This window comes from Mya arenaria, chromosome 16, assembly GCF_026914265.1.
Source record: "Mya arenaria isolate MELC-2E11 chromosome 16, ASM2691426v1".
NCBI classification, from domain to species: Eukaryota; Metazoa; Mollusca; class Bivalvia; order Myida; family Myidae; genus Mya; species Mya arenaria.
The window spans coordinates 18,376,096-18,403,904 of NC_069137.1; the positions used below are offsets into that span (position 1 = coordinate 18,376,096).

Sequence of the window (27,809 nt, forward strand, 5' to 3'; positions counted from 1 at the left end):
TTGTTGTTTGTATGCAGTGAAAACCAACAACTTAGATCTGTTCCACTAGTGTTTTGGGGACATGGCAAATATTTTCTTTGCATACGATGCACCAAATTACTCACGGTAACTATTTTTTTTACTGCATTCTTGTTTACATATTATTTTATGGATGGATGTCGAAACTTACAATTATTTTTGTATTATCGTATATGTGATACAACAGTATTTCTTATGTATTATTATACGTTAAACCATAGAGGCTTGATCACTGTCGTACGCTTATGCTATATTTGTTTTGCATAGTTGCTTAGTTATCATGTGTTTTAAAAGGTTTCCTTAAGTTTTATATTTTTATGATAATGTCCTTGATATGAAAACATTTATTATTGTATTACAGATACCTTGTTTGATTTGACTTGTTCTTAACCAACATTGATTCGACACACCCCGGAGCGCAAGATCTGCTGAAGAAGGGAGGTATATCAGTAGCGCGTTCTATGATTGCTGGGGCGAGAAGTTATGTCGATAAAACAATGGAGGAAACGTTAATGAAGTTTGCAAAGTCAGAAGGTACTTCTATTGGACACAAGTTTAATTTGTTTGTTTTTTTACCCGAATACGAATGTATACATGAATATACATATAATCAAGAAATCGTACAATGCCCTTTATATATTACAGGAGGATTCACTGGCCTATATTCAATGTTTGGAGCTTATCAACGATGGTGCCAGACAACTTCAACTCGAGTCCAATTCTTTGAGAGTCTTCTTGATATGTGCGGCCTAATTGGTGATCCTGACTGTCCAAAAGCTGGTAAACACCGTGAGCTAGAAATAGCTTAGGTAAAGAAATCTGAAGAGGCAGTACAACGCACCATAACGGCAATTACTAGTTTCAGTAACCCGTTTGCTCTTCCTGACAAAGACCACCTACATAGTCTAGCTTCTGGGGCCCAGGCATCGTCAGAAGTAGAAAAGGATGTTCTTGGAGCTGACAAGATTGGCAGGAATGCCAAAGCTGCGTTCATTACAGAACGATTTGTATCTGGTAGCTCGAAAGAATCTTTCTTTGAACCAATAAAGAGGTTGAAACTAAAAAATATGGAGTCATCAAACAAGACAGTTAAACTCACAGCATCATAGGGAAAGGTAACATTTTTTACGAGCTTTTGTAAATATTTAATATAATATAAATGATAATAGTCATGAAAGCTCATTAAATGGAACATGAATTACTGACAATGAAGAAAAAAAAACAAATATCAAAACAAAAATAGTACTTATTTTTTTACAACTAAAGAAATATACGATGAACCATTTAGTGTTATATACTAGTAAAACAGAAACGTGAAGCCTATTAATCGTTTATATTTTGGATTGTCCAGTACCAAGAACAGAGTAATATTGAATTCACACTGCTTGTTAAGTCACAACAGCTACATGAACCAATTCAGCTTGAAGAGGTAATGAAGTATCCACTTACATCAGTTCCACATACCCTAGGAACACCAGATGTTTTTTTTTTTTTTTATGAAGACCAATAAAGCACCAATCATCCCGATGTTGTTGGAAGACGTAGCTCCAGATGAAACATACCCAACTGATGCGCTTTACATTCAGGACGGGAATGGCCTGTTTCATTCATTGACACATTTGGGACCTACATTTGGTGCTATAGGCTTTCAAATACTTGACCAGAAGGTAGCAAAGCGCCATTTCGTTTTTTCAACAGATTCGTGCAACGTTATGTCTATTAAGGCCCAAGAACGGTTAAGACGTGGTGTGTCACAGAAATACATAGTAGATGGCCCTGCAACTAGAAAACCAACTGACTTTAAACTTTTTTTTACCAATGATGAAAACAAAGTTCAGTTATGCAAATTATTGCTAAAGTTATGGGAGGGGGAAAGAAGCAGCATCTCGTCTTCAGAAATGTTCACTAGCAGTGCTTGTAGTTAATGGCCAAGCATACCGGTTGAGTTCCGCATATGGAGAGGTGACTTCATAAATAATAATAATAATAATAATAATAATAATAATAATAATAATAATAATAATAATAATAATAATAATAATAAAACTAATGACTATGATGATGATGATTATAATTATTATTGAAAACAATAAAAATATAAATTATAATTATAGAAGTAATAATAATATTTCATTTCAGGTCAACTGTGATGAGATTCCAGAATTATCTTCCAACCAAGAAGAACCTGATACCCGGGTGGTGATCTACTTGAAGTATGTGGCATCACAAGGCTACAATTCAGCAGTGGTTCGAACACCAGACACAGACTTATTGTTAATTCTGCTGCATCATGCATCGTCCATAGATTTGGACATCTATATAGACCTGGGGACCGGAAAGAATCGCAAGTTGATCAATGTATCTGAACTCGCTGACACAAAAGGTAGAGAGTTCTGCACAATGTGTCTTGGCTTGTACGTCTCTACCGGGGAGGATGTCACTAGCAGCTTTAAGGGAAAAGGAAAAATAGGACCTTTAAAGAAACTTTTGGCTAATCCAAAATACCAAGAATTCTTCAGGTAAAGCTTATCATATACAATGGTTGAGAATTAACTTAGTTAATATGACTGCTGAATAGCTACATAACATTAAATGCTATGTACGTAAGAGGGATAACAAGTAATTTGTTATGTTATTTTTTAACTAAAACTATTTAAAAAATACTGAACATACTCATTAAAACAAATAAAACTCTGCAAAATCATCTTCATTTCAGGAAACTTGGTAATGACTGGTCTTTACACACTTCAATGATTGCAATGCTTGAAGCCTTTACCTGTCTTATGTATGGGTTTGCTAGAGAACAGTCTCTAGACGTTGTTCGGCACAAAATGCTAAAGAAGATGTCTGGTGATGAGGAGCAGCTGAGTACAAAGACTAATGTTGATCTGTCCAAGCTTCCACCTTGCAAGTCCAATTTGTTGCCACACATTCAGAGGGTTAATTAACGAGTTGGATTGTACAAGAGGGCCGAACAAGCGAAAGTTGCATCTCCAGAACCATTTCAAGATCAAGGATTGGAAGTTAACGGTGACGGAATTTTGGAGCCAGTGTGGTCTTCTGGTCCCCTTCTACCACCTTCTCTAGTGGACATAGTTATGGCTGTTGCGAATCATGCAGACACAGATGATGAAGATATTGAGGAAATAGACGATATCATTGAATTTGTTGATTGTGATAATAAAGATGATGTGCTGTAAATTAGCAAATGACTACAAGTATTTATAAACATGACTGAGATTTGAAGTTTATTAAAAATGTGAGAAAAGAAAATGTTACATTTGCATTGACTCATTGTTTTCATTCAAACTTGTTCATGGTAATACAGACTGTGTACATTATTTAATGTCGCCATGAAATTAATACTGTATTTATCATGTATCCTGACATTTTAAGTTGCAAGTTGATACAAAGTTGATTTAGAGGATACTGATTTGTTGTTTTATGTAACTTATTTGCATTTTAACTAATATGAATACTTACTGTTGGATCAGATTAAATATTTGTATCATATATGTAACTGTGAAAACATATCAGAAAAAAGGAAATATGTTTAGATATGTTTTTGTTTAAGAAAAATTTGATTTTGTAGGTGTGTAAATTCTGAATGGAGTAAAATTACTAACTGTCTTTTAACAAAATAGAATAATTGTAGGGAATATACTGTTGATTTCGGCTAATTGTAAAATTTGTCACATTTTCAATATAGATCTTCTATATTATATATATGACATAACTGTATAATCATATACATAAATAGTATAACAACATTTTCAGAAACATAACAGCTTCATTGACCAGACCATATGTAATAATTGGTTTGGTTTGTTTTTTGCATCTTTGATATACAACCTTTGGAGTAGAAAAATACTTTGGGGTCAACTTACCCCACCCATATTGTCTCTAGTGTTAAATGATTAAATGTTGTATTTATTATTCATTCAATTTGTTTCACTTTAGAGTAAATACTACAATTTGTTAACAAAAACTCCTTTCATTTAATATTGAAAAAAGATAACAATAAAAGGTAAGTAATCAGCGAAATAAAAAACACGCCATTTTATAACTTTTGTTCACCTTCAAATCGTATTCATATTATATGTATACCTTGTATATTTTGACACTTAAATGGTGAATATAAATCACATCCAAGACCTCATAAACTGTTCCTTGATTGTATTACAATTATATCTATTTAGTTTTGTCTTCAAACATAAAAATGAGATATCTGGATATTTTTAATGAAATATTCGTAAAACGGTCAATTTACCCAACCCACGTTGGTTCTGTTTTTTTTGTTAAAAGTTGGTCAATTTTTTTGACTAAAATGTATTCAATTTCAGAGAAAATACTTAAATACTGACAAAATAATCAAAATTTTATACTAATTTTAAGAAGAACTAAAAAAAAAAAATTATGATTCCAGGTGTAATGGAAAAAAGAGGTTAAAATCAGTATTTTTTCACATTATTTATATATATTTTTTTTTCTAACAAAACATGTCTATTTTGACAAAAAAATATTGAAACACTTACATTCCGCTATAGGATAAGCATGGAAGTGAATATATATATTTTAATTGTATTAAATAAGGCTATTCTTTTTAAAAATGAGTTATTTTCATTTTATGGCGGCCATCTTGGCGAAGTGTTTATTAATTGAGTTAGAAATAATTTTTTTGTGCAATGTAACAAATTGTTATGCGTGAAACATCACTTGATTTTTAACGCTTTTATGACAGACGACGATCGAAGATGAATCACATATATCATTATTAGCCAAATATATGTATTTGAAGCTGGACTTTGGAGATAGAGAAGCATATTCAAAACATAGAAGTGTACGATTTAAAAAACAACATACAATATGTATCAAACATTTTGACCGACGGTTGTTTTGCCAATATTGACGCATATTTCAAGAAAACAAACGAATATAACTAGCATATACCACATTGCTATACAATTATATTAAAACCAACAGTAGATTGTAACGTCGTTGCCCTTTTAAAATTGTTTCTCGTATATATAGTGTGTGTATACCACGTGATATATTGCGTCATATATGCTACGTTGGAAGGCAGCATTTTGCTAAAAATAAAGAATAAAGATAACATTTCTTATACTACACCATTTTAAATAAAACAAAGGGAAGTATATGCCGTTTAAAGAGCCCCGTCTTCGTTTTATTACCGAAGTTTCGTAAGGTGCTTAGTTTTATCAAACACTTCGACAAACCTGTTTCCAAAATACTGTTTTGGCAGTGCTCTGTCAGACGGCCGTATTGTGAAAAGTTTTTTCGAAGTGTATTAAGAAACTAAACTCGCAATCAAACTCTGGAAAAAAAGGAAGGCGGGGCTACGTAAGCGGCGTAGACGACTGCGCCATGTTTTATTTAAAGTGGTGGAAACATAGTGAAGTTTTCTTTGTTTAAAGTCCTCTTTCGAAGCAAAAATTGTCTACCGATATAGCATTTATGACGCAATTTATCACGTGGTATACACACACTGAAATACATAGGAAATTAAGCATGTATGAAATACGGTGCGATGTTTTCATTGTTTATATTTGAGGAAATACTTACACTAGCTCTATGAATAATAATTTGTGTTTTTAGAAAAGTAGAATTGATACTGATGATCTAAGCTGAATAGACTTTGATATATGTGTGTTTTCCGACCTGAACATATTTGTTAAAAACATCAGTAAAACTAAATAGAATCCAACATTGAAACATACTATTTTTAATACATTATCATAGCCAGTCATATGTCAAAATGTATACTTGAAATAGTTTACGATCTAACGTTATATTTCAAGGAACCAACATACATACCGGTTTAGCGCTTCTGTACTCCTGGAAGTAGAAATACATTCAGTTATAGGTAAACAACTGGAGTGTGTGTGATGATTTTGTGATGTACATGTTAACGAAAAAGAAAAAAGTTTTTTTTTGCATACATGAAGTTAAATGTGAACACCTGAATAACAAATAGGATTGATTAAAGTCGACAATCAGTTGTTTCTCTGATATCGGAGAGTGTAATCAAATACTTCTAATCGCTATCAGGTAAACACATAAAGAAGACATAATCACTAATATAGAAAGCATGAATTATAGTCGGGACAGTAAGATACATTGCGTACAAGTCTTTAAATGAACGGTTCGCAAAAGACGATTTTCAAGAGTCCATATATGTTCTTTTAACCTAAGATTTTGTATGTTGGTAAAATATGGCAATTCTTTTAGGAATAATTAAATCAAATCAATCAGAATAACAAATGTGACCTATTGCAAAGCCTTTTGGTTATATTGTGTTTTGTTTTTTTTAGTTTAATTTTCACTTTAAGCGATTTGATCTTTTGTCAGCAGTCTTATATCACTGGTTCCGATGTATATCGCATAAATTGGTTCGTTCCAAGACAAAATAGAAAAAAAGCTGTCAAAATGTTTAATCTGTAAGAGTGTAGCTTTAACGTTAAACCGTAAAAGCAATGCTACGAACTTGATTTTCCTTTGCTGTTAACATTAAGGGATTGTGAAATTTAAGGATAGCATGCCTCAAAGCAAACCTCTATTAGTAATTAATTTACTTGTGCAAAACCTGTTGAAATATGTCAGGCATAAAATTCGACCCTTGATTGCTCTGTGTTGAGTCTATGAGGCTTATAAATTGCGAACGTTTACTCTGTCACAAAACAACAAGAAAGCAATGCCTTTAAGATAGTATTTGATTGAAATTGGCTGAGTTCGCGAGACTTGTGATTGTGAGACATTTTACACATTTTGAAAAGGCTGAAATACGCATTTGTTATAAATGTGTTAAATTATAGTTCAAACTTTAGTTATAACCGGGACCAAGAAAAGTGTAATAGGTTCATTTTATTTCAGTAAACAATTATATTTTAATTATTAAAAGCTCCACAAAATTCTGGTTTAATCCTTCTATACTTTAATACTTCTAGAAACATTCCGTGTGTTTTCTTTCTTTTTTTGATTCATTCATTCAGTACCTATTTTTTCAAATGTAGACCATTATCACACTACTTCCAGTGGCATTTTTAGATGGCAACTAACGTAGTGATATTTGCACAAAAAACAATATGAACGACGAATGTAGAAATGTCTTGAATTGTGTCATGATTGTCTGAATTTTTATCATTTAGCAAAAATACTGAGAACAAATTCAACTTTTAGTGATGTAATTAAAGTAGTAGTGCAGTAGGCAAGAGGGGTCCCGGGCCCCCGATGAACACTTTTTTTGTTTTTGCATGAAGTAATGAAATGATGTCTGAAGTTTCATTTTTTCGATGTTCCCAGATTATTTTTTTTCCAAAGATGCTTTAAATTCAAGATGGCCGCCAAGATGGCACGTCTAGCGCTTGCGTTGTTGTATGCAGTGAAAACCAACAACTTAGATCTGTTCCACTAGTGTTTTGGGGACATGGCAAATATTTTCTTTGCATACGATGCACCAAATTACTCACGGTAACTATTTTTTTACTGCATTCTTGTTTACATATTATTTTATGGATGGATGTCGAAACTCACAATTATTTTTGTATTATCATATATTTTATACAACAGTATTTCCTATGAATTATTATACGTTAGCCCATAGAGCCTTGATTACTGTTGTACGTCTATACTATATTTGTTTTGCATACTTGCTTAGCTATCATGTGTTTTAAAGGTTTCCTTAAGTTTATATTTTTATGTTAATGTCCTTGATATGAAAACATTTATTATTGTATTACAGATACCTTGTTTGGATTGACTTGTTTTTAACCAACATTGATTCGACACACCCCGGAGCGCAAGATCTGCTGAAGAAGGGAGGTATATCAGTAGCGCGTTCTATGATTGCTGGGGCGAGAAGTTATGTCGATAAAACAATGGAGGAAACGTTCATGAACTTTGCAAAGTCAGAAGGTACTTCTATTGGACACAAGTTTAATTTGTTATTTTTTACCCGAATACGAATGTATACATGAATATACATATAATCAAGAAATCGTACAATGCCCTTTATATATTACAGGAGGGTTTACTGGCCTATATTCAATGTTTTGGGCTTATCAACGATGGTGCCAGACAACTTCAACTCGAGTCCAATTCTTTGAGAGTCTTCTTGATGTGCGGCCTAATTAATGATCCTGACTGTCCAAAAGCTGGTAAACACCGTGAGCTAGGAAGAACTTAGGTATAGAAGTCTGAGGAGGCAGTTCAACGCACCATAACGGCAATTACTAGTTTCAGTAACCCGTTTGCTCTTTCTGACAAATACCACCTATATAGTTTACGTTCTGGGGCCCAGGCATCGTCAGAAGTAGAAGGATGTTCTTGGAGCTGACAAGATTGGCAGGAGTGCCACAGCTGCGTTCATTACAGAACGATTTGTATCTGGTAGCTCGAAAGAATCTTTCTTTGAACCAATAAAAAAGTTGAAACTAAAAACAATGGAATCATCAAACAAGACAGTTAAACTCACAGCATCATAGGGAAAGGTAACATTTTTTACGAGCTTTTGTAAATATATAATATAATATAAATAATAATAGTCATGATAGCTAATTTATATGGAACATGAATTACTGACAATGAAGAACAAAAAACAAATATCAAAACAAATATAATACTTATTTATTTACAACTAAATAAATATACGATGAACCATTTAGTGTTATATACTAGTAAAACAGAAACGTGAAGCCTATTAATCGTTTATATTTTGGATTGTCCAGTACCAATAAACAAAGTAATATTGCATTCACACTGCTTGTTAAGTCACAACAGCTACATGAACCAATTCAGCTTGAAGAGGTAATGAAGTATCCACTTACATCAGTTCCACATACCCTAGGAACACCAGATGTTTTTTTTTATAAAGACCAACAAAGCACCAATCATCCCGATGTTGTTGGAAGACTTAGCTCCAGATGAAACATACCCAACTGATGCGCTTTACATTCAGGACGGGAATGGCATGTTTCATTCATTGACAAATTTGGGACCTACATTTGGTGCTATAGGCTTTCAAATACTTAACCAGATGGTAGCAAAGCGCCATTTCGTTTTTTCAACAGATTCGTGCAACGCTATGTCTATTAAGGCCCAAGAACGGTTAAGACGTGGTGTGTCACAGAAATACATAGTAGATGGCCCTGCAACTAGAAAACCAACTGACTTCAAACTTTTTCTTACCAATGATAAAAACAAAGTTCAGTTATGCAAATTATTGCTAAAGTTATGGGAGGGGGAAAGAAGCAGGATCTCCTCTTCATAAATGTTCACTAGCAGTGCTTGTAGTTAATGGTCAAGCATACCGGTTGAGTTCCGCATATGGAGAGGTGACTTCATAAATAATAATAATAATAATAATAATAATAATAATAATAATAATAATAATAATAATAATAATAATGACTATGATGATGATGATTATAATTATTATTGAAAACAATAAAAATATAAATTATAATTATAGAAGTAATAATAATATTTCATTTCAGGTCAGCTGTGATGAGATTCCAGAATTATCTTCCAACCAAGAAGAAACTGATACCCGGGTGGTGATCTACTTGAAGTATGCGGCATCACAAGGCTACAATTCAGCAGTAGTTCGAACACCAGACACAGACTTATTGTTAATTCTGCTGCATCATGCATCGTCCATAGATTTGGACATCTATATAGACCTGGGGACCGGAAAGAATCGCAAGTTGATCAATATATCTGAACTCGCTGACACAAAAGGTAGAGAGTTCTGCACAATGTGTCTTGGCTTGTACGTCTCTACCGGGGAGGATGTCACTAGCAGCTTTAAGGGAAAAGGAAAAATAGGACCTTTAAAGAAACTTTTGGCTAATCCAAAATACCAAGAATTCTTCAGGTAAAGCTTATCATATACAATGGTTGAGAATTAACTTATAGTTAATATGACTGCTGAATAGCTACATAACATTAAATGCTATGTACGTAAGAGGGATGACAAGTAATTTGTTATGTTATATTTTAACTTAAACTATTTAAAAAATACTGAACATACTCATTAAAACAAATACAACTCTGCAAAATCATCTTCATTTCAGGAAACTTGGTAATGACTGGTCTTTACACACTTCAATGATTGCAATGCTTGAAGCCTTTACCTGTCTTATGTATGGGTTTGCTAGAGAACAGTCTCTAGACGTTGTTCGGCACAAAATGCTAAAGAAGATGTCTGGCGATGAGGAGCAGCTGAGTACAAAGACTAATGTTGATCTGTCCAAGCTTCCACCTTGCAAGTCCAATTTGTTGCCACACATTCAGAGGGTTAATTATCGAGTTGGATTGTACAAGAGGGCCGAACAAGCGAAAGTTGCATCTCCAGAACCATTTCAAGATCAAGGATTGGAAGTTAACGGTGACGGAATTTTGGAGCCAGTGTGGTCTTCTGGTCCCATTCTACCACCTTCTCTAGTGGACATAGTTATGGCTGTTGCGAATCATGCAGACACAGATGATGAAGATATTGAAGAAATAGACGATATCATTGAATTTGTTGATTGTGATAATAAAGATGATGTGCTGTAAATTAGCAAATGACTACAAGTATTTATAAACATGACTGAGATTTGAAGTTTATTAAAAATGTGAGAAAAGAAAATGTTACATTTGCATTGACTCATTGTTTTCATTCAAACTTGTTCATGGTAATACAGACTGTGTACATTATTTAATGTCGCCATGAAATTAATACTGTATTTATCATGTATCCTGACATTTTAAGTTGCAAGTTGATACAAAGTTGATTTAGAGGATACTGATTGGTTGTTTTATGTAACTTATTTGCATTTTAACTAATATGAATACTTACTGTTGGATCAAATTAAATATTTGTATCATATATGTAACTGTGAAAACATATCAGAAAAAAGGAAATATATATATATTAAGATATGTTTTTGTTTAAGAAAAAAATGATTTTGTAGGTGTGTAAATTCTGAATGGAGTAAAATTACCAACTTTCTTTTAACAAAATAGAATAATTGTAGGGAATATACTGTTGATTTCGGCTAATTGTAAAATTTGTCACATTTTCAATATAGATCTTCTATATTATATATATGACATTACTGTATAATCATATACATAAATAGTATAACAACATTTTTAGAAACATAACAGCTTCATTGACCAGACCATATGTAAAAATTGGTTTGCTTTGTTTTTTGCATCTTTGATATACAACCTTTGGAGTAGAAAAATACTTTGGGGTCAACTTACCCCACCCATATTGTCTCTAGTGTTAAATGATTAAATGTTGTATTTATTATTCATTCAATTTGTTTCACTTTAGAGTAGATACTACATTTTGTTAACAAAAACTCTTTTCATTTAATATTGAAAAAAAGATAACAATAAAAGGTAAGTAATCAGAGAAATAAAAAAACACGCCATTTTATAACTTTTGTTCACCTTCAAATCGTATTCATATTATATGTATACCATGTACATTTTGACACTTAAATGGTGAATATAAATCACATCCAAGACCTCATTAACTGTTCCTTGATTGTATTACAATTATATCTATTTAGTTTTGTCTTCACACATAAAAATGAGATATCTGGATATTTTTAATGAAATATTCGTAAAACAGTCAATTTACACAACCCACGTTGGTTCTGTTTTTTTGATAAAAGTTGGTCATTTTTTTTACTAAAATGTATTCAATTTCAGAGAAAATACTTAAATACTGAAAAAAATAATCAAAATTTTATACTTATTTCAAGAAGAACTAAAAAAAATAAATTATGATTCCAGGTGTAATGGAAAAAAAAGAGGTTAAAATCAGTATTTTTTCACATTATTTACATATTTTTTTTATTTTTCTAACAAAACATGTCTATTTTGACAAAAAATATTGAAACACTTACATTCCGCTATAAGATAAGCATGTAAGTGAATATATATATTTTACTTGTATTAAATAAGGCGCATCTTTTTAAAAATGAGTTTTTTTTTCATTTTATGGCGGCCATCTTGGCAGCAATTTTGAATTTAAAGCATCTTTGGAAATTATTTATTTCTAGGAAGATCAATAAAAATAAATAAACTTCAGACATCATTTATGCATTTCATGCATCAAACAAAATGGTGTTCTTCGGGGGCACGGGACCCCTCTTGCCTACTAAACTATAGATAGCATGTCGGTTTTGGCAATTTAATTCAGTTAGAAATATTTTATTTTTGTGCATTGTAACAAATTGTTATGCGTGAAACATCACGTGATGTTTAACGCTTTTATGACAGACGACGATCGAAGATGAATCACATATATCATTATTAGTCCAATATATGTATTTGAAGCTGGACTTTGGAGACAGAGAAGCATACTCAAAACATAGAAGTGTACGATTAAAAGAAAACATACAATATTTATCAAACATTTTGACCGACTGCTAATTTGCCAATATTGACGCATATTTCAAGAAAACAAACGAATATAACTTGCGTATACCACGTTGCTATACAATTATATTAAAACCAACAGTAGATTGTAACATCGTTGCCCTTTTAAAATTGTTTCTCGTATATATAGTGTGTGTATACCACGTGATATATTGCGTCATATATGCTACGTCGGAAGGCAACATTTTGCTTAAAATAAAGACTTAAATCAAAGATAACATTTCTTATACTACACCATTTTAAATAAAACAAAGGGAAGTCTATGTCGATTAGAAAACACCGTCTTCGTTTTATTACCGACGTTTCGTTAGATGCTTAGTTTTATCAAACCTGTTTTCGAAATACTGTTCTGGCAGTGCTCTGTCAGACGGCCGTATTGTGAAAAAGTTTTTCGAAGTGTATTAAGAAACTAAACTCGCAATCAAACTCTGGAAAAAAAGGAAGGCGAGGCTACGTAAGCGGTGTAGACGACTGCGCCATGTTTCATTTAAAGTGGTGAAAACATAGTGAAGTTTTCTTTGTTTAAAGTCTTCTTTCGAAGCAAAAATTACCTTCCGATATAGCATTTATGACGGAATTTATCACGTGGTATACACACACTGAAATACATAGGAAATTAAGCATGCATGAAATACGGTGCGATGTTTTCATTGTTTATATTTGAGGAATTACTTACACTAGCTCTATGAATAATAATTTGTGTTGTTAAAAAAGTAGAATTGATACTGATGATCTAAATTGAATAGACTTGGATAGATGTGTATTTTCCGACCTGAACATATTTGTTAAAAACATCAGTAAAACTAAATTAGAATCCAACATTGAAACATAGTATTTTCAATACATTATCATAGCCATTCATATGTCAAAATGTATACTTGAAATAGTTTACGATCTAACGTTATATTTCAAGGAACCAACATACATACCGTATTAGCGCTTCTGTTCTCCTGGAAGTAGAAATACATTCAGTTATAGGTAAACAACTGGAGTGTTTGTGATGATTTTGTGATGTACATGTTAACGAAAAAAATGTTTGATTGCATACATGAAGTTAAATGTGAACACCTGAATAACAAATAGGATTGATTAAAGTCGACAATCGGTTGTTTCTATGATATCGGAGAGTGTAATCAAATATTTCTAATTGCTATCAGGTAAACACATAAAGAAGACATAATCACTAATATAGAAAGCATGAATTATAGTCGGGACAGTAAGATACATTGCGTACAAGTCTTTAAAATGAACGGTTCGCAAAAGACGATTTTCAAGAGTCCATATATGTTCTTTTAACCTAATATTTTGTATGTCGGTAAAATATGGCAATTATTTTAGGAATAATTAAATCAAATCAATCAGAATAACAGATGTGACCTATTGCAAAGCCTTTTGGCTATATTGTGTTTTGTTTTTTTAGTTTAATTTTCACTTTCAGCGATTTGATCTTTGGTCAGCAGTCTTATATCACTGGTTCCGATGAATATCTCATAAATTGGCTCGTTCCAAGACAAAATAGAAAAAAAAGCTGTCAAAATGTTCAATCTGTAAGAGTGTAGCTTTAACGTTTAACCGTAAAAGCATTGCTACGAACTTGATTTTCCTTTGCTGTTAACATTTAGGGATTGTGAAATTTTGGGATAGTATCCTCAATGCAAACCTCGATTAGTAATTAATTTACTTTTGCAAAGCCTGTTTAAATATATCAGGCATAAAATTCGACCCTTGTTTGCTCTGTGTTGAGTCTATGAGGCTTATTAATTGCGAACGTTTACTCTGTGACAAAACAACAACAAAGCAATGCCTGCTCTTTAAGATGATATTTGATTGAAATTGGCTGAGTTCGCGAGACTTATGGTTGTGAAACATTTTACACATTTTGAAAAGGCTGAAATACGCATTTGCTATAAATGAGTTAAATTATAGTTCAAACTTTAGTTATAACCGAGACCAAGAAAGCTTTTATTGGTTCATTTTAGTTCAGTACACCTAGTTGTAAAATTGATTTCTTAATGTAAATTCCTTATAATTGTTTATTTCTGACCATTGATTGATTCAAATTCGGTTTCTGTTATTGAATAAAGTTAGTAATATCTTTCTTTTTGAGATTAATTTCATCGCATTGAAACTAATAACCACGATAATCAAATCATGCGATGATTAAAGATTTAGTGAAAGACGGAGACGTACCATATATCTTATATCCAAGCACATGTACATACTGAATGCCCATAGAAAGATCAAACATTAGATGTTATGCACAAGTAATTTAAGAATTATTAACAACTTTTGGAGTGAACAATTAAAAAATGTTATTTCATGTACGTACAAATATTTTATGTTTATATTCAAGCATTTGTCCTCTGAAACAATAAGATATTACTGAAGTATACCATGGATGGATTTCTTCATTTTCACATTAAAGCAAACACTAATGTAACATCGTTTTCCTCCCGTTGGAAATTGGTGCTCACATATTCCAAGATCATTAGCATGCATGAAATACGTTGCAATTAATTCAGATTTATATTTGAGGAAATACTTGCACTATCTGTATGAGTAATAATCTATCATTTGAAAACAGTAAAATCAATATTGATTCTTTGATTGAACATATATATCATGTAAAGATACAGTAAAACTCAATTAGAATCCTTTATTGAAACAAAGTATGTTTTTCCATTATTATAGCAATTCAGATGTAAGAATGTATACATGGAAAAGATTACGATATATCCAACGTTATATATCAAGAAACTAGTATACATACGCTCGAACCGTTTCTTCAGTCCTGAAAGTAGAAATCCATTCATTAATAGTGAAACATTTGTCGACGTTTATATAAATAATATGTGAACACTGTGCAAAAGGGATAAGACGATGATTGAGTATAGCCGACAATCGGTTGTTTGTCTATCATGGGCGATAATAATTTATTGTTATCAAAAATAAAGTATCGCTATTTTTCCAAAAACATGTATAAGGCAAATACTCTGATACTTCTAGAAATCATGAAATATGATCAGGGCAGTAACATTATTGCATTCAAATCTTAAAAAAAACTACATGTATATGTTTCTGACAATCATTGTATATTTTGAAAAAAACAACAACTTTGTAACCTCTAATACGTCCGTTAACCCGTTTCTTTATTCATATCGATGTTCAAATAAATATCCCTTTTAGATGGTATTCCCAGTAAAATATAAACCTTTATGTCAGTCATAAAGACTTGACAAGATCATGGTTTTAAAACTCTAGGGATCTTGTTTCCTTGTTCAACCATATAACTTAAAATGCCTTCGTTTCCCCTTTTCTATAATTATACATATCAGTGTTTAAATAAGTTGACCTATGTATCATTTATTTTACCGAATCGTTTAAAATCAATTGAAAGCCGAGACATGTTATAATGTTTTTACAGATTCCGAAACAAATTTGCGTAAATCGATTTTTTTTAATGGAACGCTTAGAGATGGTATGACTGATATCAATGATGATATAATAATCACTTACTAGTGCATTATCTTTTGAGGTATAACGGCCATTTGACCATTTAAAAGGCTGGATTCAGTTTGAATAATTTTACATATTGTACATCTTTCAACAAGCATTATTATAGAAGTGTTTACATAAATCAATCAGACGCAGACTTACTGCAGGGCCAATATCGTTTAAATGTTTGCATTATAAGTTGCAACAACATATACAACAATGAGTTCCAGATAAAATTATTCATTTTGCAAGCTTTTATGAAAGTCTTTCATGTTTCAATGTCATCGATTTTGATGAAACAATAGTTGGTATTTTGTGTAAATTCTGAATGGAGTAAAATTACCAACTGTTTTTTAACAAAATAGAATAAATGTAGAGGATACACTGTTGATTTCGGCTTATTGTAAAATTTGTCTCATTTTCTATATAGATCTTCTATATTATATATATATATATGACATAACTGTATAATCATACACATAAATAGTATAATAGCATGTTAAGAAACATAACAGCTTCATTGATCAGACCACATGTAATAATTGGTTTGCTTTGTTTTTTTTGCATCTTTGATATACAAATCTTTGGAGTAGAAAAATACTTTGGGGTCAACTTACCCCACCCATATTGTATCTTGTGTTAAATGATTAAATGTTGTATTTAATATTCATTCAATTTGTTTCACTTTAGAGTAAATACTACATTTTGTTAACAAAAACTCCTTTCATTTAATATTGAAAAAAGATAACAATAAAAGGTTAGTAATCAGAGAAATAAAAAACACGCCATTTTATAACTTTTGTTCACCTTCAAATCGTATTTATATTATATGTATACCATGTACATTTTGACACTTAAATGGTGAATATAAATCACATCCAAGACCTCATAAACTGTTCCTTGATTGTATTACAATTATATCTATTTAGTTTTGTCTTCAAACATAAAAATGAGATATCTGGATATTTTTAATGAAATATTCGTAAAACGGTCAATTTACCCAACCCACTTTGGTTATGATTTTTTTTTTAAAGTTGGTCATTTTTTTGACTAAAATGTATTCAATTTCAGAGAAAATACTTAAATACTGAAAAATAATCAAAATTTTATACTAATTTCAAGAAGAACTAAAAATAATAAATTATGATTCCAGGTGTAATGGAAAAAAGAGGTTAAAATCAGTATTTTTTCACATTATTTACATATTTTTTTTTCTAACAAAACATGTCTATTTTGACAAAACAATATTGAAACACTTACATTCCGCTATAAGATTAGCATGTTAGTGAATATATATATATTTTACTTGTATTAAATAAGGCGCATCTTTTTAAAAATGAGTTATTTTCATTTTATGGCGGCCATCTTGGCAGCCATTTTGAATTTAAAGCATCTTTGGAAAAAAAATATTTTGGGAACATCAACAAAAAAAAACAATTCCAGACATCATTTATGCATTTCATGCATCAAACAAAATGGTGTTCTTCGTGGGCACGGGACCCTTCTTGCCTACTAAACTATAGATAGCATGTCGGTTTTTGCAATTTAATTCAGTTAGAAATATCTTATTTTTGTGCATGGTAACAAATTGTTATGCGTGAAACATCACGTGATGTTTAACGCTTTTATGACAGACGACGATCGAAGATGAATCACATATATCATTATTAGCCCAATATATGTATTTGAAGCTGGACTTTGGAGATAGAGAAGCATATTCAAAACATAGAAGTGTACGATTAAAAAAAGAAACATTCAATATTTATCAAACATTTTGACCGACTGCTAATTTGCCAATATTGACGCATATTTCAAGAAAACAAACGAATATAACTTGCGTATACCACGTTGCTATACAATTATATTAAAACCATCAGTAGATTGTAACATCGTTGCCCTTTTAAAATTGTTTCTCGTATATATAGTGTGTGTATACCACGTGATATATTGCGTCATATATGCTACGTCGGAAGGCAACATTTTGCTTAAAATAAAGACTTAAATCAAAGATAACATTTCTTATACTACACCATTTTAAATAAAACAAAGGGAAGTCTATTCCGATTAAAGAGCACCGTCTTCGTTTTATTACCGAAGTTTTGTTAGGTGCTTAGTTTTATCAAACACTTCGACAAACCTGTTTCCGAAATACTGTTTTGGCAGTGCTCTGTCAGACGGCCGTATTGTGAAAAAGTTTTTCGAAGTGTATTAAGAAACTAAACTCGCAATCAAACTCTGTAAAAAAAAGGAAGGCGGGGCTACGTAAGCGGCGTAGACGACTGCGCCATGTTTCATTTAAAGTGGTGAAAACATAGTGACGTTTTCTTTGTTTAAAGTCTTCTTTCGAAGCAAAAATTGCCTTCCGATATAGCATTTATGACGGAATTTATCACGTGGTATACACACACTGAAATACATAGGAAATTAAGCATGCATGAAATACGGTGCGATGTTTTCATTGTTTATATTTGAGGAAATACTTACACTAGCTCTATGAATAATAATTTGTGTTGTTAGAAAAGTAGAATTGATACTGATGATCTAAATTGAATAGACTTGGATAGATGTGTGTTTTCCGACCTGAACATATTTGTTGAAAACATCAGTAAAACTAAAATTGAATCCAACATTGAAACATAATATTTTCAATACATTATCATAGCCATTCATATGTCAAAATGTATACTTGAAATAGTTTACGATCTAACGTTATATTTCAAGGAACCAACATACATACCGTTTTAGCGCTTCTGTTCTCCTGGAAGTAGAAATACATTCAGTTATAGGTAAACAACTGGAGTGTTTGTGGTGATTTTGTGATGTACATGTTAACGAAAAAAATGTTTGTTTGCATACATGAAGTTAAATGTGAACACCTGAATAACAAATAGGATTGATTAAAGTCGATAATCGGTTGTTTCTCTGATATCGGAGAGTGTAATCAAATATTTCTAATCGCTATCAGGTAAACACATAAAGAAGACATAATCACTAATATAGAAAGCATGAATTATAGTCGGGACAGTAAGATACATTGCGTACAAGTCTTTAAAATGAACGGTTCGCAAAAGACGATTTTCAAGAGTCCATATATGTTCTATTAACCTAATATTTTGTATGTCGGTAAAATATGGCAATTCTTTTAGGAATAATTAAATCAAATCAATCAGAATAACAAATGTGACCTACTGCAAAGCCCTTTGGCTATATTGTGTTTTGTTTTTTTTAGTTTACTTTTCACTTTCAGCGATTTGATCTTTGGTCAGCAGTCTTATATCACTGGTTCCGATGTATATCGCATAAATTGGCTTGTTCCAAGACAAAATAGAAAAAAAGCTGTCAAAATGTTCAATCTGTAAGAGTGTAGCTTTAACGTTTAACCGTAAAAGCTTTGCTACGAACTTGATTTTCCTTTGCTGTTAACATTTAAGGATTGTGAAATTTTGGGATAGTATGCCTCAAAGCAAACCTCGATTAGTAATTAATTTACTTTTGCAAAACCTGTTGAAATATGTCAGGCATAAAATTCGACCCTTGATTGCTCTATGTTGAGTCTATGAGGCTTATAAATTGCGAACGTTTACTCTGTGTCAAAACAACAACAAAGCAATGCCTGCTCTTTAAGATGATATTTGATTGAAATTGGCTGAGTTCGCGAGACTTATGATTGTGAAACATTTTACACATTTTAAAAAGGCTGAAATACGCATTTGCTATTAATGAGTTAAATTTTAGTTTAAACTTTAGTTATAACCGAGACCAAGAAAAGTTTAATAGGTTCATTTTAGTTCAGTACACCTAGTTGTAATTTTTTTTTTAATGTAAATTCCTTTTTATTGTTTATTTCTGACAGTTGTTTGATTCAAATTCGGTTTCTGTTATTGAATAAAGTTAGTAATATCTTTCTTTTTGAGATTTTTAATCGCATTGAAACTAATAACCACGATAATCAAATCATACGATGATTAAAGCTTTAGTGAAAGACGGAGACGTACCATATATCTTATATCCAAACACATGTACATACTGAATGCACATAGAAAGATCATACATTAGATGTTATGCACAAGTAATTTAAGAATTATTAACAACTTTTGGAGTGAACAATTAAAAAATGCTATTTCATGTACGTACAAAGATTTTATGTTTATATTCAAGCATTTGTCTCTGAAACAATAAGATATAACTGAAGTATACCATGGATGGATTTCTTCATTTTCACATTAAAGCAAACACTAATGTAACATCGTTTTCCTCCCGTTGGAAATTGATGCTCACATATTCCAAGATCATTAGCATGCATGAAATACGTTGCAATTAATTCAGATTTATATTTGAGGAAATACTTGCACTATCTGTATGAGTAATAATCTATCATTTGAAAACAGTAAAATCAATATTGATTCTTTGATTGAACATATATATCATGTAAAGATACAGCAAAACTCAATTAGAATCCTTTATTGAAACAAAGTATGTTTTTCAATTATCATAGCAATTCAGATGTAAGAATGTATACATGGAAAAGTTTACGATATATCCAACGTTATATATCAAGAAACTAGTATACATACGCTCGAACCGTTTCTTCAGTCCTGAAAGTAGAAATGCATTCATTAATAGTAAAACATTTGTCGACGTTTATATAAATAATATGTGAACACTGTGCAAAAGGGATAAGATGAGTATGATTGAGTATAGCCGACAATCGGTTGTTTGTCTATCATGGGCGATAATAATTTATTTTTATCAAAAATTAAGTATCGCTATTATTCCAAAAACAAATGTATAAGGCAAATACTCTGATACTTCTAGAAATCATGAAATATGATCAGGACAGTAACATTATTGCATTCAAATCTTAAAAAAAACTACATGTATATGTTTATGATTGGATATTTTGACAAAACTGTGTAACCTCTAATACGTCCGTTGACCCGTTTCTTTATTCATATCGATGTTCAAATAAATATCCCTTTTAGACGGTATTCCCAGTAAAATATAAACCTTGATGTCAGTCATAACGACTTGACATGATCATGGTTTTAAATCTCTAGGGATCTTGTTTCCTTGTTCAACCATATAACTTAAAATGCCTTCGTTTCCCCTTTTCTATAATTATACATATCAGTGTTTAAATAAGTTGACCTATGTATCATTTATTTTACCGAATCGTTTAAAATCAATTGAAAGCCGAGACATGTTATAATGTTTTTACAGATTCCGAAACAAATTTGCGTAAATCGATTTTTTTAATGGAACGCTTAGAGACAGTTTAATGAATATTGTTTTTGCTTTTTGGCTGTTGACATTGTACGAGATGCTACATTTAAGAGATGGTATGACTAATATCAATGATGATATAATAATCACTTACTAATGCATTATCTTTTGAGCTATAACGGCCATTTGACCATTTAAAAGGCTGGATTCAGTTTGAATAATTTTACATAATGTAGATCTTTCAACAAGCATTATTATAGAAGTGTTTACATAAATCAATCAGACGCAGACTTACTGCAGGGCCAATATCGTTTAAATGTTTGCATTATAAGTTGCAACGACATATATAACAATGAGTTCCAGATAAAATTATTCATTTTGCAAGCCTTTATGAAAGTCTTTCATGTTTCAATGTCATATATTTTGATGAAAAATAGTTGGTATTTTATCAATCGCTGCATATGGATTAATGATATTATTGACATACTTGACTCAGGTCAAAATATATATATATACGTTTTCTGACATAATGTAAACAATATTTAACTTGATAAAACTATTTCTTCACTTGATAATGTGCGTTGCAATGTGCTATGTGGATACACTTTCCTCGCATTTCTAAGCACAAAATCAACTTGTCATATTCTGGTGTTATCCTACTGTTAATATATTTGGAGATTACTTAGCTAGTTTGATCTGCGTCTATGGCATATATGTGTGTTGTTACGGATACCAGAAACTATTAAAAGAAACGTTTGAAATCATGCACAATAGTTTGACCATCATATGAAGTTCCCAAACACCTCGTACAAACAACAAAATACATGAACTATTTTACAGAAAAGTTACTCTCATTAAGCTGAAAAGAGAAAACCAGCATTAGTTAGAAATTTATTATCTGAGGCTCTCTGTGAACTGTAGATGTACATGTACAAGGGCGGGATAAGTGTTGCGTTATCATGCTATCTCTTAACACGGCATTGCTATTTATGATACATTTAAACAATCGTGTTAAAGTGATACTTCAAATTTGATGAAGGTTATTATACATTCCCACCTTTGTCACGATGTGTTGATGCCTTTTAAGCCATATGTCTGCTACAATGATAACGCTAAAATAAATTAGTTTTATATAGAGGAATAGGATGAGACATTAAGTACACCTTTAGCACCAGGTTTGACGTGAATCTACTCTTTTTGAAGACGAGATATTTCAACATATATGCAGATGTTAGCATGATAAACTAAGACGATTAACAATGCTATTTACGAAAACTACATGACCACAATGGAGGTATCTGATGTCTGGTAAAGTCAAAAGCCACTTGTGTTTATATGATCTGCAGATGTCATGTATTGGTTTATTCTAACCCATCAATCACCTGTATGCAAGACATGTGAGTAGACCATAATTCAAATTGGTTATTCAGGGCCGGCAGCGATGCAAAAGTGGGTAGGGAATGTCAAAAACCGAACCGTTTAACAAATACATGTTTTTTAGCTTTACGGAACGATCTTTTTTGGGAGTGAAACATTTATTATTGGCGACATGTTTTGAGTTGGTTTGGAATTGAACAAATTTTACAAAAAAAATGTTTTAACAGCGTTTGGATCAAAACACATTCACATTACTATGGCAAGGTATGTCAACATTAGCTATTATATTAGTATTTCGTTTTTTATGTCAAAATGCCTCATACTAGCTATTAAGCAATTTCGTGAGAGAAAGTTATTCAGAAAAAAAAAACATTTCGCGGATGTTATTCATTTCCAGTTTGTCCGATTAGCGCGGTGGTTCGAGCACGCGATTCTTACCTAGGCGACCCGGGTTCGATTCCCGGCCTGGGCGCATGCGAGTTTGGTTAGTGGTCACCAAGCCGGATGGATGGGTTTTCTCCGGGTACTCCAGTTTCCCCCACAACAAACGACCACATTTTCGCGCAACACTGTGCCAACGAGAGTGTTTAATATAAATTGTAATAGCTTGTTTCACAATCGTTGTTAAATTAAATAAAGTTTAAACAAAATTCATTTCTGGGTTACAATGCATATATCTTTTTTACAATAGCTGCAACCAACACAAAACCGCAAGACATTGTTGATTGGGCAAGTACAATACATTTGACTCACAAACATATTCTTTTTGTATTAAGACATTTCCGGGAAAACGTAAATGCTTTTTGATTGGAAATCTGATAAAATATTTTTTGGTAAAAAAGCTCGGTTCCTTATTACAGCTTTTTTATGTTGCATCCGATATATGAGTCATGCTTGTTAAATATTGAACATTCTAAAAGGAAGTTGATATTTTTAAACATTTAAAAGTTTGGCCATCAATCGACGTTTGCATCACTGCCAACCCTAAACATGGTTAATACATATGGGCGTGTCATTTGTTTTATAGTAAAGCATTTTTGTTTTTCCCAGATGTAAAATATAGTTTTACATTAAATTGTAACTTATAACAAGTATGTTTAGAATAGTTTAAACTAAGTTTAATATATAACTTCTCTTATCCAAACACAAAACTCTATACATTGAATATTTTACTATTGTCTTTAACGTTCATTTGCAAGCCTGAACATGAGCGTAATAATCATTACTCTACCTCTAACAACTCTTAAAATAATAAAACCCGATCATGTTAAATATCAAAGTTAATACAATTAATATTGTAAACATTCAAAATCTAACGAGAGGCGTGCTGAATAAATGAAAACAACACTAAATTTACAAAGTGCCTTTTAACAATTGTTGAGTATACGCATTTACGATATACATATACATGTTGATAAATATTTTTTTCCGAGCAACTTGAATTGATGCATCATTTTCTTTGTAAAGATACATATCTAATAATGCCTCGGATCAACTATACATATCTTCATTATATCTACATCTACATTATACCTCTTTTTTATAAAACATACCAATGTCTTGAAATGGGACGTTCCTGACGCTTCCATTATATATTAAACATTAATTTTACGTAAGACTGCCCTATTTCAAAATGCATATTAGCGGAAAATAAAAGATAAGCATTCAAACTTTATTTGTGACTTTTTGGTAAGAATATGATTGACTGAATTAATGAAGGAATAAAACTAAAAACCAGATACGTTACATTAACGTTTAATTAAAGTAGTTTTCTCTACTATATTTATGTCTTATTATGTACACTTTACACATTTTCTTACTAATGTGTACACGTATGTTATTCTTAGCATGTCTGTGCTAATGATATATTTAATGCTGTGTTTGTTATACTTAAATATCATATTTCATTTCGTAACAAAAATTAAATAACATATGTTTGCGTGAATATGTTGAGCGTAATCAAAACTATTGACTACAACCTTCAACGAAAAAATTTATTCGAGGTATAATTATAGATTGTCTTCAAACCATGAACTTTTATACATGTATAAGGTAACGTATCTGGCGTCACAATATTCATGTTTAAGGAACTGTTTAATCAACAATGTTAATTCAGAAACTAACAATATGAACTTCTTTTTCCACGCAAAAAGCAGCAACTGAATTTAAACAGTGAACGACAATACAATTTTGCACTCTAGCAGAAATAACGTATCTAGTTCTTAGTTTGCCATTTTTACAAAGGAGCTTTTAATCAGTATTGTTTTTGTTTTTCATTACGCATATGCTCTGCTTGATTTTTCATTGATGGTTCATTTTATGTTTTAACACGCGCAGGTTTCATTGTAAGTTCAACCTCGTGGAGTTGCAATTTGAATGTTATTCCAGATCTCTAAAAAGGTGAGGAGAACCTCTCCTTACTCTGTTTAAGGATTTTTGCCACATACCACGCCCTTTGGTAAGCTGCCGCAACAAAACATCCAACACCGTATGAAATTGTGTCTGAATGCAAGAATATGAGATAATTTTATCTCTAAACGTGCAGACTTGCAACACGCTTTTTGAAATAGTTTAAAAGTTGTATATTCATATTTAATTTAAATCAATTTCAAAACATATACATTTTATAGAACCCTACTTCTTCTTTTGAGTTTGAAATTTTACTAAAATAAATACTGAAATAAATTGATAACTATTTTTACCTACTAGAAATACCTTTGTTGCCTTTGTCTTTGTTTCTACATCATGTATATCCCAACCGTCACATTGAATACTTCAAATCATTTATTCTCTAAAGTGATACAAGACATATGAATGAAAATGTTTAACACATTATTGGTTGATTGGTTGATTGAGTTGTTTGTTGGTTGATTGATTGGTTGGCTTGTTTATGGACGGATTAGTTGACTGGTTGATTTAATGATTGATTTATTAATTATTTTTCCTCTTGGATATTTGTTGTCTGCTTGGATTTACCGTATGTGTAGGGAATTATAATAAATTATCTTCGATTATGTTGTAATCAAAATATGTCATATTGTACAATGTCTATGCCATTACATTGCTTTGAAACTTTTAAAACTATGCCACTGTTTCCTGAAAATGCACTTATTGTGTGTGCAACTATGTTGTTTATATTTATATTTAGTGCCTACATTGTCCTAGTTCAGTTTACTTTGTGGCCAGATACGTTATTTCAATGAACAGATACGTTACTAAGATAAAACAATAGTCACATATATAGTTATGGTTTACATTTTCAAACTTTTACGTTTATAGATATATATCACATATAAATAATTATCAATATCCATTTTGATGAAGTTTGAAATAATTCAAAAACAAAGGTTTTAAACAACACAACGTGTGTTACACTTCCCTGCGATCATGTAAATTACACAAATGGTATGATATGCGACCTAACATTAACACACGTGTCTGATACGTGTTAAATATTATGTAGTGTCAATTAAAGTGAATTAATTGTTTTACTGGTAACGTATCTGACAGTCATGTATCTGGTATCTCAAAAAGATGGGCCTTTATCGACAGTTGTTTAAAACATAATAAAACGATTAAAGGAATGGGAAAAGCGTTATAATGATATTTTTCGATTGCAATAAGATAACTGATCATTTGAGATCGTGATTCCGACTAATAAAATATGAAAAAAACACTTTTGAAAGATATTTAATGATGTTCATTGGAAGAAATATTAGACAGTTGTAGGGGAAAACTGAACAATGTGACATCTTAAAAACATACATGTACATACATAAACAATGACCACTTTGGTCTTTTTTTATTCAATTGGCGACCTGGTTTGATTCATTTCATTTCAAGAAAGAAACAATTGATACGTAGAATGCATTTTAGATGTACACAACTATAAACATGATATTGTCGCATGCTAAGTATAGACTGTTACTTATTTATGAGCTACCTAGGTGAACCGCCGCTGAGGTAGAATTGGTGAAGGAAATATGAAACACTTTGATCGGTCTAAGAATAATGTTTCAAAAGACCGCTGACCTGCATTTATGTTGTTGTTAGGTCCATGAACCTTTTCGTCAGTAGTTTATTTAATAATTCCTTACAATCACATACCAATTAGTAAGAATACGTACAGTGTAAGTCATTTTTTCTCTAATAGATAATCTTTATATAAGGTGAAAAGTGTACGAAACGGTTGAAACGCTTTATTCATATTTAAGTATCAATTTACATACATATTTGATTAAGTATGTGGACAGCACATGGTTGGTTTTCAACATAAACGAGTAAATTGAATTGCAGCTGAATTGTTTTTGAAGTTGCGCTTGATCATTTCCTTTCATATGTATGCAATAAGCTACAGAAACATGCGCAGTAGCAAAATGTTTAAACATAAACCCGGTTTAGTGGCAATGGGCAAACGCCAAAGACATAGAACACAAAATCACAAACAAGAAACATAGAACAGAACAAAACTCCATAAACAGCACAGATCATACATACTATATATATATAGTATCGGTGTTCATATATATATATATATATATATGAATAATTGGTATGTTCATCAAAAATTAGGTAACGTCAGGAAAATGTAAATTTACTGGGGGGTTAAACCAGTTTATTTGCACAAACCCCACTCTTATCCTAACAATCCTTAATAAAGATAAAACGCAAAAGGTAAATCTTATCAAAGTATGCATTAACTTGAGGAAACTTATCAATAAACCAAATAATAATAAAAAACGAAAAGGTAAACCCCAAGTACTTCTATGATTAGGGATCCCAACTCTATCTGCAGACGGAGGAAAACAATTCAGAGCACAATATCTGCCACAATAAAAGAAACTTAAATATATCGCAAACGTGTGTAAATAATAAATGTTACTGCAAATTACAATTTTGCATGTTGCCAATGATTTTACTACGATTTCATTGAAAAAAATAGTTCCTTAGTAAATATGCAACGCCCATTAGTATTATTGCGCCTAATGACAGGACAGAAGTATCGAACAATCGCAAGCGATATCGATAGAAAATGTCATTGCACTTTATACAGAAATAATGAGAAATATATAAACAACAACCATCGTTAAGGAATGAAGTGTTAATGTAAATATTACCTTATGGTATGAGTTAAAACATGTATTCTTAACCATTTGTTTGAAGGCTCTGGCATCGGAGTTAAAGAGACATTTATAAGGAGCAAATTTGGCAAAATGCAGGTATTTGATGGGCTTATTATT

At 31.5% G+C, this 27,809-nt stretch overlaps 1 protein-coding gene across 18 annotated transcripts in view; it reads right to left on the reverse strand.

Moving 5' to 3' along the window:
• LOC128221935 (trichohyalin-like) overlaps positions 1-27,809 on the reverse strand; it is a 315,209-nt gene that overhangs the window by 167,377 nt on the left and 120,023 nt on the right. For all 18 annotated transcript variants that reach the window (XM_052930638.1, XM_052930640.1, XM_052930632.1 and 15 more), the window contains 5 exons: positions 20,544-20,564; positions 18,707-18,727; positions 15,245-15,265; positions 13,404-13,424; positions 5,854-5,874 (listed from right to left, as the gene is read on the reverse strand). In XM_052930638.1, coding sequence (XP_052786598.1) covers positions 5,854-5,874; positions 13,404-13,424; positions 15,245-15,265; positions 18,707-18,727; positions 20,544-20,564 — 105 coding nt within the window. The remainder of the gene's footprint in view (positions 1-5,853; positions 5,875-13,403; positions 13,425-15,244; positions 15,266-18,706; positions 18,728-20,543; positions 20,565-27,809) is intronic.